The sequence below is a fragment of the Ammodytes marinus genome, assembly GCF_949987685.1.
Source record: "Ammodytes marinus genome assembly, chromosome: 2".
NCBI lineage: Eukaryota > Metazoa > Chordata > Actinopteri > Uranoscopiformes > Ammodytidae > Ammodytes > Ammodytes marinus.
Genome location: NC_137231.1, coordinates 11,131,743 through 11,145,015, shown reverse-complemented (window position 1 = coordinate 11,145,015; position 13,273 = coordinate 11,131,743). Strand labels below are relative to the sequence as shown.

Here is a 13,273-nt window from a genome sequence, read left to right as displayed (position 1 = left end):
CAGAGGCACTTCCCCTGAAAACGATTAATCGTAATTACTCGCAGATATTTGTCCATTTATCAGAAACCACATGCCACTACCATTAAATCATCATCATCAGGGCATCATTAAATGCCCCTGCAGCGTCTTTGCATCACCATGATATGCTGACATATGCTGAAACAGCTGGGGGGACTACTGGAAGGAAACCACTGTCTGGGAAAATGTCTGTATATTTTGGTAGTTCCACTGCGTTTTAGCACCCTCGGTATTGCATTACACGCTGGAAAGTCATCAACTCAGGCCTGACAATATACCATTAACACGATATTTGTCTTAATTAGCAGCGAAAACACAAGAAGGTAGTAAAAACTCCATCAGCAGGAGGAAACAGTCTTTAGTTTACTGATTTTTTCTTATATTCTAACTTGAAGACAGGGTCTCCCATACATAAAGCATGCACATAACGATCTAGAGAAACCACCATATATTTGAGAAACGGATGTTATGTGGCCATTTGGTGGTGGTATTTTTATGTATGGCTGTAACTTTAATTCAACATCTGATCCATCACCCTGGCAGTTTTATAAATAGTCGCATAACTAAAAGTGCAGTGCAGCTTCAATGAGTCAGACATGAAAGATGTGCTAGTAACTTGCAAGAAAGAAAAAAGCACAGTCGAGGCAAGTGCTTTTCTTTATACCTCAGTTTGTCACTCTGTGTTTTAGAAAAAAAACAATTTTTCCGTTCCAAATTAATATCCTTAATTTAAAAAGAAGAAGAATTTGTACAAATCCAGTCAAATCTTTCCATCAAGGTTTATCCCTAAACCCCCCATACAGTATCAAAGCGTGAAGAGTTTAATTGATCGGGCTGTCATAAAATAGACAACGGAACATTTCTAGTTTTTGACCATGAATTTTTTACATCAGTGTGACAGATGGAGGGGATGACAAAGCGCAGAAGATGAGTGAGAATCCTTTTATGTACCAACCGCATAGATGCATCTCAAAATGAAACACTGAGAGCTTGGGCCTCACATTACAAAAGCTGGTTGACCTAATGTCTATCCAAAAGGTTGAAACAATAACATAACATGTGAAAGGCTTTGAAGGATATTTATGACAGATTTTGAAAATAAACTTTTTTTTTTTTGCAAGGAAACAATATCTCTATAGCAAAGAAGCAGAGATCATCCGTTTTCTATGATTAAATACAGGCGTGAACAACTTTTTCCTCATTACTTCTCCTTACTGCAACAAGGCAACATTTTCCTGAGGCTTCATATGTGCCCACTTGAGTATCCCATATGCCCAGATATATATAATTTAGGACATCATAAATATACAATCGCTGCCCTCCTCTGAACAGACATAGGCTTTTGAGGAATCCAACAACACTTATCCCAGTCTGTTGTGCCTGGTAAATCCAGCCGGGGCAGTGAGGTTTTAGTGGAGCATGCAGTATTGCTGAAACCCAGCTGTTAATTCAGACTGACAACGGACAGATATCTGGCAGACTAGTGGCAGATGGGGCTTGAATCCTAGCTTTATGGAGATAAACTAGTATACTCTCTCAGGAAGGAAGGGGATGGAGGGGAGAGGAGAGAAAAGGAGGGGATCAGAATGTCTTTCCTTTTTTTGCAGTATGGTGAAACATCATTGTAGAATAGTTTATCTGAAAAGTTCTCATCACAGGAGGAACATGTTGCCTATTGTGCAATGAAAATGAATCAATAGGGAAAAACCAGCATTGAGTTACAAGTAGGGCGCCATCTGTAGTGCAAAGCCTTTTCTGTATTTGTATCATCAAAGGCACACAAATCAGTAAAACATTATAATATAATTCCCTTAAGAACAGGAATATAAAAAAAATCCATACTAATGATTGCGGCTTAAGAGCAAAATATTTAATCCGTCCCACTAAAGGGAAATATTTATATCCATGACAAAGAGAATAAAGCTGGTCAATTGTAGCTTTAATGTTGTTTTCTTGTTTCCACTGTGAATCTCATGCCCTCCAAATAAGCAGTTTAGCATTAGATCAGGTTTTATGACTGCCATGAACATAAGGGACTCTTTTAGATGTGTGTGTGTGTATGTGTGTGTGCTTCTGCTCTCTCCCAGTTTCTTTCAGTCCATCCACCAGATCGTGTCTGCCCTCCAATGGCTGTAACAGGCAACAACACTATGACAACGACTATGATTGATTATGAGGATTCATTCAGCAGTGATTGCTGCTTCAAAAAGGCCTAAATATAAATATGGGATACAGAGGTGAATTTCCCTTACTAAATAAAACCTGCAGCTACCATCAATTATTCTCTGTCATCATCAATACGTTTTTGAATACAAAAAAAGTCTTTATGGATTGTACAAATGTGTGATTGCTCAGTGACGAAAGACAAGAAATTACAGAAATTAGTCATAGAAAAAAAAACAAAGAAGAAAAGATACAACCCAACCAATGAGAACTGTCCTCTTGCCCCCAAAGTTGGGGGGGGGGGGGAGAAAACGAGCAAATAACGTGTGCCACTCAATAACTTTGTCCCTACTGTTGACATAAACACACGTTACTCATAGCCCTCTCTGCCTGCCGAATAGGAGGATCACATTTTGTCCTTGGGAAGTTAAAGCAGAGCAGGTAGACGCACAGGAAAGAGTCTATAGGAAACATGGATTTTATGACTGTGCTCTGTCTGCTGTTCCTGAGGCCTGGCTTCGCCGCCCTAATGGCTTCTCCATTGGACGAGGTAGGTGGAAAAGCTGCGGGTGAACAGGAGCACTGCGGTTAGCGATTCCTCTGCTCTGGACTTCTCTGCAGAAGTACATTGAACTCCTCAACTTTAAACTGTTTGCCATCTGGTGGGGAAAAAAAAGCCCACAACCTTCAGAAAGACATAACTGTGTTTTACTGGATATACACTGGCAAGGACTGAAAGAAACAAAAGCTCCAAAAAGGGTTTTGTGTTTCTGTTCAGTATTTGGGCCACGGATCTAAATTTAGTTTTACAATTTTAAAAGCTGCTGTTTCTAAATGACCTAAAATGGTGTTCTTATGTCTGTGTCCTCTGAAAGCCTTATCATCACTCCTCCAGTCAAAGATACATAGTTTCTTCTTCCGGTTCTTTCCCTGACGCTTCAGGTACATCTATCTTTATGTCACAGTATTACAAATGTATACACACAGTATACTGTATATGTATGGAGGAAAGCACCATCTTCTTGTTTAACTACATTTCAGGCAGTACACCTAAGCAAACCACTGGTGTGTATATCTTCTGTCTCCTCTCCCTGTTCACAGTGAGTGGACGGCAGCGTCGATCGGCTCTGATGCCTGATATCACACATCTGGAACTGCTGGTGGTGGTAGGGCCTGATGTCCAACAGGTCCACAAGCAGGATACGGAACGATACATCCTCACCAACCTCAACATTGTGAGTCGGAGCACAAACACTGGCAAATCAAGGGCTTTCTGCACAGCACGTTCTGTACTGCAAGGCTGACATAGAGACTCATGTAAAAATAATGAAGGGCAAGTAAAAAAAAGCACAACACAAGCTAGCGAGAGAAATCAGTTCAAACGATGTATGTTGAAATTTTAACATAACCACATGCAGAGACTGCACTGCAATACTATAGTCCCATTACACTCTGAACACACTGAAATATACATACAACCCGACTAATATTCCCCATTTCCACCCAGGCTTCAGAGCTGTTGAGAGACATGACCCTGGGCGCCAACATAAGGGTGCACCTGGTCCGCATGATTATCCTCTCAGAGCCAGAGGTAAGCCTCTGTTCATTGCACAATCAAGTTCATAAATGACCAGATTTAAGAAGCAGCGTGTTTTATACAGTCATTTAAAAGTCATATACTGTAGCTCTGGGGTGTAATTTAAACATTCATAGAATAGAATAAGCCTTGAGTTTACAGTATGTTTACTTACTTATTTCCTGCTGTGGTCACTCTTCTAGCCAGAGATCCAAATGTCCACAGACATTACCTCTTCCCTCAGAAGTGTGTGTGACTGGGGCAGAAGGATAAACCCCTCCAACGACAGCGACCCACTACACGCTGATCTCCTGTTGTACATTACAAGGTGAGCTACACATACTGTATATGGCTGCATTGTAAGTAGAAAATGTTCTTAATATTTTATGAACGAACAAGCGTTTTTTGACTCCATGTCTACCATCGCAAACAGGTACGACCTGGTGTTGCCTGATGGGAATAAGCAGGTGAGGGGTGTGGCGCAGCTGGGCGGGGCTTGCTCTAGTGAATGGAGCTGTGTGATCACAGAGGACACAGGCTTTGACCTGGGCATCACCATCGCTCATGAAATTGGCCACAGGTAAAGCGGAGTCAAACACATCAATAGAGAATCTACTGTTCAAAGTCTACATTACAGGTTACAGCTAACAAAGAATACAAGGTAACAACGTATTTTAAGGGTCTGTCAAATCTGAATAATTTGAAGATGAGAAGAACATAAATGGCAAAATGTGTCCAGTAATAGATACTTATACGTATATACTAGTGATTGTTTTTAATTGTATTTAAATGGAGCTTTTCCTTAATTGGTGCCAAATAATATGGCACTTTCCAGCAAACTTCTTATAATTGATTAGGAAATGATAGAGCCCTAAAACGATTTAGTTACAGCAAGCAATGTAATGCAGCTTGATAAAAATAATGAGTAGCCAGTCACATTGAGGACTGAGTACTCCAGTGCTTAGTAGTCACAATTCTGTACCCTGATTGACAGAAGCAAATCTTTAGAGTAAACTATGCAAAAAATCAAAATAACGATTTAGGATTACTTCATGACATAAGCCTCTCAATGGAGACATTCTAAATTAAAAGAAACTGATACATTCAACATTGATTTTCTATTCTATTCTATTTCACCCAGTTTTGGAATCAACCATGACGGAGTAGGGAACACCTGCAGCAGGAGTGGGTTCATGATGGCCTCTGACGGAGGCTACAACAGTGTGGATCTGACCTGGTCCCCATGCAGCAGACAACAGCTGCTCACATTCTTCAGGTGGGCCTACCTGTGTAGAGCAGCTGCACTTGACAATGCCTCTCATTCATCATGCACACCTGGCACTGTTAATAGGGCATCGCATCTATTAGTAATGTCTAGTGTTTTTACCTCAGGTTTTTTTTCACTGGTTCCCCTGTTCACATTTTAACAACAGGTATATTGATTATTGGTTTTGATTTGAAATTGAAATTTTAAAAACCTACTGAGATCTAAGTATAGAAAAAACTCCCAGTGGAGTATAACTCTTGTGTAACATATATCGTCAGTAAAAAATGAAATGCCATATGTGCTTATGTTCCCAGTGAAGGGAAAGCTGAATGTGTAAAAGACCTGCCTGCACTGGGAGGCTCCCTACAGGACTGGAAGCCTGGTCTTTATTATGGAGTTGATGACCAGTGTCGTATAGCCTTCGGCAGCACTGCAAGAGCCTGCTCTTTCACTAATCCTGATCTGGTAAAAACCTGTAAAAGCAGATTGATGCCACCAGATGGCGTTATAGATCAAATACATAAAATGTTCTGAATTACAACATTTGTAGTCTTGTTAACGATATTGGTCTCCTTTTCAATCAGCCAGCATGTCGTGCTCTGTCCTGTCACGTTAACCCTGATGATGACAGCTCCTGCAAACGTCTCCTTGTCCCACTGCTGGATGGGACAGAGTGTGCCCCTAATCAGGTAGCCTGTCGCTGTGTGATCACCAGTGAGTCATTTTGGTGCAATCATTTCCCACACAGGGGTAAGTATTTACTAAGAATAGGCCCAAGCATGTTTTTCACGAGGTGCATTTCCTCTCTTCCAGTGGTGTTTGAGGGGGCGTTGTGTGTCCCTGGATGAGCTCAGCTCCTCTGCGGTGGTGCACGGCTCCTGGTCCAACTGGTCAGGGTTCTCCCCCTGCTCACGGACATGTGGAGGGGGAGTCACTCATCGCACAAGGAAATGCAATAACCCACGGTGAGAAATGTGATGCAAACATCAGTCATAGCCAGTGCTGAGAACTTACTATGTGTACTGTGAGGCAACAGCTTAAATATGACTTGCTTACAGGGTGACCATAGCACATATGTTACGTCTTGTTTTTCAGACCTGCCTTTGGAGGGAATGACTGTCAGGGACAGGATATTGAGGCTGAACTTTGTCACCAGCAGGTTAGTTCTTACTGCTTATGTTTACAGTGGGCCTCCATATAGTAGGTCAATACTGTTTACTCAGTGGATCACTGTAGCCAGGATCACCCACTTTTAAATGATCTTTTGTTAAAAGTGAGTAGCCTGTACTCAAATAAGAACCCTCCAAAAAATAGAAGCCTTGATGGGATGACTCAGAGAATTATGTAAAAATAAGTCATTTAAAAGTGAGTCCATGAGCTTGGGGCAGTCAGCTGCTCTCAAAATAGAGTTTTGCCTGATTTTGTGTCTAAAGATGCAGACCAGTCAATGGTGGACTGTCATATAATCAAATCACAATCAAAAGTCTCTGCCCCCGCCCCCTACACATGTTATTGCAGCCATGTCAGCGCACCCAGCTGGATTTCATGGCGGAGCAGTGTTCCCAAACAGACCTCCATCCCCTCTATTTGATACCAAACACAGCCTCCTTCTATACCTGGATCCCTGCTGTGGGCTTTGCACAAGGTGGGCCCAACGAAAATGTTTTAAATGTGTTCCCATTAGGTAACAATACATTTACCTGCATGTCTGTGAACTCTTCTCATTCTAACCAGGGAACGAGCAGTGCAGACACGTGTGCCAGTCAAAGGGAGAAAACTTCATAGTGAGTCGAGGCTCCCAGTTTGTGGATGGGACTCGCTGTGAGTCAGACAACCCGCCCCCCTTTGGCTCCACAGCTGCTTGTCTACGAGGGAAGTGCCAGGTAGAGATACAGTAACTAAGTGAGACAGAGCATGCGAGACAACAGATAGCAGTATTACCCTTTCACACTTTTTCCTTACATCTTTTTTTTCTGTTATCTGTTGTTTCTGTCCAGCTGTTTGGCTGTGATGGCGTGCTGCACTCTGGGAAAGAGTGGGATGTGTGTGGGGTGTGTGAAGGAGATGAATCGTCCTGCAGTTTGACCTCTGACTCCTACACTGGTGGTCAGGCCAGAGGTAGCAAACAACGGTGTAAAAAATGAACTGAACATGTTTACAGGCAATTAATTGACAACAGCATTTACAAAAGATTAATCATACAAGTCATTACCAGGCCAAAAAGTCTCAAGTAATACCTGATTCCTTATTCTACTTGTTACAATGCATGTTGCCTGACTAACCAATTAAATGCAATACATATGAATAATATTTACAGCCTTCCTACTTCCTACATTGTCTTCATGAGTCATAATTCAGTGTGTACTGTTTCAGAATACACCAACTTCCTCTCCCTGCCAGTGAATGCCACGCAGGTTCATATTGTCAACAGGGCACCTCTCTTCACTCACATGGGTCAGTGTCATCCATTTAAAATAGATTTACGTTTGTACAGCAGGATCAGCAGAACTAAAACTTGTTGAGTTGTCTTTGGAACTTGTGTCTGCAGCTGTGATGGTTGGGGATCGGTACATCGTGTCAGGGGCGGGCAGCATGGCACTGAATATGACCCACCCTTCACCGCTGGATGATAACCGCCTGGACTATCACCTCCATCTGACCCCTGACCTCTTGCCTGAGATGGAAGAGGTGCTGCTGTCTGGCCCGCTGCAAGAAGAGATAAACATACAGGTCAGAGGAAGGTTCATTATTTGAAAAATGAATTGATGTCGCATTCTAACTCAAGATGTGGACTTTCAAATTTTGCTTTCACAAGTGATACCTTGTAAAAAATTAAGAAAGCTCATCGGAACAGCTGACAGTGTTGTAGCCAAGACCAACTTAACTGACAAGACCTAGAGGTTTAGACTGATGTGGTCTTGACCAGTCCTAAAATAAACAATACCAAGTAGAAATGAAGTGAATTCCATGTCAAGACCAAGACCAAGACAACATTTCTTAGACTGTCCTTGGTCTCTTCAGTCTTGTGTGCTGCTACAACATGTCATCTGACTTGTATAATTATGTTTCCCTTTGCAGGTCTATCGCAAATATGGAAGAGCATATGGAGAGCAAACAAATCCAAACATTAGCTACCAGTTCTACGTACCTACCGGAAACAATGACGTGACAGACGTCACACCTAAAGGCAAATGGGCTCTCTTCACAGCTCCCTGCTCTGTGTCCTGTGGATCAGGTTAATAACTGTTACTCATTAGTCATGTTGTAAAGTGCAAAAATTATATCAAGCATTTTATGTTTGATGTGTATTGTTTCTTTCTTTTCCTCGTCTATAAATGATGTTCCTAAATACACATTTAGAAGCATACAACTACATTTTAGAACATTCACCTCTGCCGTAACTGATAACAATAATTTGAAATTTGAAACGCAAACAAAATCAAATCCAATAATAATGGATGATTTAATAATTGAAGGTCTTCCTTTTTTTTCTCTCATACACTTTCCCTTACAGGTGTACAGAAGCATGTATTTGCCTGTGTGGACAAAAACACCAACAACCATTTGGAGGAACACGACTGTCAAACAGCTCCTCCGACCACACCACCCCACTCAACCTGTCAGCTCTCACCATGTCCCCCCAGGTCAGCTTCATATTCAACTCTGTTCATTCTCTATCTATGGACTGACACAGCTCAGCACAAACAGGTCGACATAAACAATTCACTGTTTTACAGGTGGGAAACGGGGGCCTTTGGGCCTTGTAGTGCCTCTTGTGGTGGAGGAGAGAGGGTGCGTCCCATAAGATGTGTTCAGAAACATGGAGCCGATGCAGTAGTGGTTCCAGATTCTGAATGCAAAAATGATACAGCTTCAACTGCTTTAGAGAAATGTAACCTACAACATTGTCCCGCCAGGTATTTAAATCTAAATGGTACTATTGATCATTAGGTACCCAGGTATCTTACATGAATGCATGTGTCAAATAACTTATTTTATGTGCGAACCCATTTATGTGTTTACAGCTGGCGTGTGTCAGAGCCAGGGGAGTGTTCGGCAGTGTGCGGGCCTGGAGAGGCCAAACGCAACGTGTCATGTGTCCAGCCAGAACACGGGCAGGATGTTGAAGTGGATCCAAGCTTTTGTTCGAAGCAGATCGAACCACCCGATTCTGTGCCCTGTGTGGTGGATGTCTGTCCCATCGGGTGGGAATCTAAGGGAGAGGTAAAGTAAGACAATCACTTACTATGACGCCCTCTAAATAAAAAAAAAAAAGTGAACAATCTTAAACGTTGACTTATTTCTTCCCCAGGAAAAGAACATAGTAAAGTCTGGTTTTTCGCCGCGCTCCAGGCCGGCCCCTGTGTATGTCTGGAGTCCTGTTGTCAGCCAGTGCTCAAAGACGTGTGGCAATGGTAAGCGAAAATATAAACTCGCCTTAAGTCCTTCACACACAACACAACACAACACAACACAACACAACACAACACAACACAACACAACACAACACAACACAACAGTACGTCCTCATCAGATGAAGGTCAACCAAAACCTGGTGCTTATATAGGAACCCTGCAGGTGTGGTTTTCCTGTGTGGACCACCAGACCAGACTGGGTGTGCCTGGCTTCCACTGTGAGGCTTTTACCAAACCTCCTCCTCATTTTGAGGCCTGCAACACATCCCCCTGCCCTCCCACGTGAGACTCCACACTTTGCTATACAGTATTTATATATAGTATAACGCAATAGAATATCAGGTTTATTTTTAGCATGTAATCTACTTTGTGTCCATTTAGAGCATTAAGTTTAAAGGAATGGTTTGAAAATAGCAGCAGTGTGACATTTGTTTTCATAACAACCAGGTGGCGCTCTAAGCAAGGAGTGTGCAGTGTATCGTGTGGAGGAGGGGTAGCCAACAGGGTGCTGTACTGTGCTGGAGAAACAGACACAGGGGAGGAGGAGGTGGTGGAGGATTCAGAGTGCAGTGACTCTTCCAAACCCGCAGCGGTGGTTTCATGCAACACCCACAGCTGCCCAGCAAGGTACATCACACACAAAAAAACACACACACACACATGGGCTGAAAAACCTGTTTTGTTCAAAGTACATCATGTAGGCCTATATATAAATGCCACTGTCATTTGTCCAGGTGGAGGATATTCGGGACGTTGCCCTGCTCCGTGTCCTGTGATTTGGGTGTAGCTCAGAGGGCCGTGTCTTGTGTCCAGTTCCTCAACGGCAAGGAGAGTGTGGTGCCGGAGGAGACCTGCCACGCAGCCGTCAAACCAGCCATCACAGTGCCCTGCCTGGTGCAGATCTGCACCTTTAGATGGGAGGTGAAACCATGGAGCCAGGTAAGTTTCAAGGCAGACAAAAGGACTGCAATATTATGAAAGTTGGATTGGATTAGATTTGCGGTGCAATGATGCATTAGGTCATTAGTTGTTAAATTGATAGACAGAAACGAATGGTAATCTATCAATCATTTTCGATGCAGAAATGTAAACCATTATCTGGTTCGGGCTTTATATACAGTATATACTATTCTGACTATTATTAACTATAAATATCGAAGTGAAGATGTCACTTTGACCTCTGGGAAATTGTAACAGACATGTTGCACTGTACTGTATTTAGGCATCTTATAAAGCAAAACATTTATTTTAATAATTGAGTTATTCGCATATTAATAAAAAGTATCTTTACTTGCACCACTAGATAAGATTAATATGTATTAATAGACTATAAAGACAAATAAGCTGAATATGTATTGAAAGTGTGTTTTTTTTATTTACATGGAATGTGTAATAATTATTATTTTTTCAATACATGCTTTGGCCTTTTCTTACTTATCAATTTGTGTAGTTTATTACTGTATGCATTATTGAGCCAACATTTAATTTTAAAAGGACAGTGTCAGTGGTTTTGCATGTTACTTCAAATTGCATCTACTTTGCATCACATGCAGTCATTTTTCAAACCCTGCCTACTGTGTTTTTGAAATATTAATGTACTTTTTCCAGGCATCAAGTGTTTCCATTTATTTATCAGTCTTGAAATTTACTTGAAATGTGTAATCCATCACGGATTATACTGTAGGTCTGTTTGCTGAGGGCGGAGTTTTCAAATCAGTCTGCCCTTAAAACTGCATCAAACGACTTTCAAGAATCTGACAAATGGTTTTCATTTAGCATGGAAATGACTCATTTCTAATATACAGTATTTGTAGTAAGTGAGAGTAAGATCACCTCTGTGTTGCCTTGCTGTGCAGTGTTCAGTAGACTGTGGGTTCGGGATCCAGTCCAGAGCTGTGTCCTGCATGGGCCCCTCCAAGCCGGAGCCCCTCAGCCCTCTGTTTTGTATGCACATGCCCAAGCCCATCACCATCCAGGGCTGCTACATGGACAGCTGCAGAGAGGTGAAGCCCACTGCTGCAGTGCAATCTGAAGTGAGGGCTAACGTCACAGAGGAGGCACCTTTCCTGTCTCCCACTCTGGGCCACGACGGCACAACGGTGCACCATCTGCCTCCACATCCAACAGGGACCATCACCATGCCACAGACTGCTGCGACAACCACCCCGACACTTAAACCCAGTCAGTAGCCTACACATAAACTCCCAACTCCTTAACCATTCTCAGGAGGCCTCTGCAGGATTATCACTAGTGTCTGCCTCTCACCAGGTGCATGTGGACAGCTACTCCTGGAAGAATCAGGCAGGGTGGACTTGACAAATGTAACCGGCCGCTGCATTGTATCCATAGGTCGACCACTAGACGAGGTCATTCATATTAAAGTGGAATCTGGCTTCTTCAGCTGCAGAAAAAGTATGTTCCATCATATAAACCTGTACAGTGTGTTTAAAAGATGACATTTCCTGTGTCTTGACTATTGCAGTCATTAATAAATGTTTGCTACTCTGTACATGTGTCTCTACAGAGGAGTATGTGCGTTTTTTTGACAGATTTTCATATGTGAGGAAGTGCGAGCAGGTGGCAGGAAGTGAACAGACAACAAGAACCAATGTGCTGCTGGTGCTTCAAAACCTGTTCACACCGGGAAACGGAATCACATTCACCTACAGCTCGCAGAAAAACAAGAAGAAGAGCCACCACCGGGGTAAGAGTAAGAGTTAAGTGAGAGAGGAGGCTATCCTGCTTCTTGGGAGAAATGCAATGTGATTGAATTGAGCCTATTGCAACATTAGATGAACGTAATATTGTCAACATTTGAACAATTATATATATATATTGTGAAGCTTAAAACGTCCAGTTTGGCGTGGATATTTCAGCTATTTTGTTTGACTAAAATAGATGACTAAAGTTAAAAGGTGGAGTAAGCGAATCTGGAGAATGCTTGTTCCTCATGTGGACCTCATGATCCTCTACCTGTCCGTACTGTGTCTGCGCTAAAACAAACAAATCTGATGTTAATACACAGCCTAGGCCCTGTAAACGGGTATGTAAACAAAGGGGCCACCGTAGCAACACCATGTACCGTGTATTACCACTGAATTGTTTTTCAGCGCACAAATTGTACGTTAAGGTAGCTGATCATGAGGAGATATTCACTGATTTTGACTAAGTGATTTTGACATTCTCTAGAATTGCTGATTGTACCTTTAAATCAGACGCTTACAAAATCTTTACAACCGGATGGGTTTGCATTTGACTGGGCAGGTGTTTCTTATTTTTCTTTTCCCCACACATTCACCAGTTAAACTGATTTAATGTACCGTGTCTTTTTTTCCCACAGATTGTGACATTCAGCTGTTTACACAGAGTGGTGTCTTTGAGAATCCAACAACGTCCAACACTAACCACACCTGTCGGGTTCTCATCAATGCCCCTCCCTCAGTGAAGATCAGAATCCAAGCACTGCACATAGGATTAGTATTCAACTCCACCAACTCCCAGTCTACATACATTATGGTGCGGACAAGCTTTTGAACGTGCGTTGTTGCTTTAATACGCTGCACACATACTTAATGGTGCGGGTGTAATAACTACTAGCACTCTTTTGTCTTTGTTTTACTTGTTCAGATCCGGGACATGCACGCCTTGAAGACCAACGTTTTTAAAGGCCAACAGCTGTTTCTGTGGCACTCTTCTGGAAATATGGCTGAGATTGAATTTCATGGAGACTACCTGCATTCCATAGGGAGCTTCAGAGCTGAATATTCTTTTGTGCTCTGATACTAAATATGAACTCCTTTGAGGTGATTTGAGAGGTTTTACTTTAGTTTACAA

The 13,273-nt window shown here is 42.2% G+C and overlaps 1 protein-coding gene across 1 annotated transcript; it reads left to right on the top strand.

The window, feature by feature from the left end:
• Window positions 1-2,653: 2,653 nt before the first annotated feature.
• On the top strand, window positions 2,654-13,219 carry adamts13 (ADAM metallopeptidase with thrombospondin type 1 motif, 13; the record flags this gene model as incomplete). Its single annotated transcript, XM_080050550.1, has 29 exons — window positions 2,654-2,731; window positions 3,057-3,123; window positions 3,283-3,416; window positions 3,689-3,772; window positions 3,961-4,085; window positions 4,191-4,337; window positions 4,899-5,033; window positions 5,339-5,489; window positions 5,609-5,713; window positions 5,838-5,989; window positions 6,120-6,183; window positions 6,543-6,669; window positions 6,759-6,907; window positions 7,022-7,142; window positions 7,398-7,478; window positions 7,573-7,754; window positions 8,103-8,259; window positions 8,539-8,668; window positions 8,762-8,941; window positions 9,050-9,248; window positions 9,337-9,439; window positions 9,592-9,721; window positions 9,887-10,066; window positions 10,174-10,378; window positions 11,296-11,620; window positions 11,708-11,851; window positions 11,964-12,143; window positions 12,780-12,955; window positions 13,067-13,219. 29 exons carry the CDS (start codon window positions 2,654-2,656, stop codon window positions 13,217-13,219), a joined length of 4,164 nt encoding a protein of 1,387 aa, XP_079906676.1.
• Window positions 13,220-13,273: the final 54 nt, after the last annotated feature.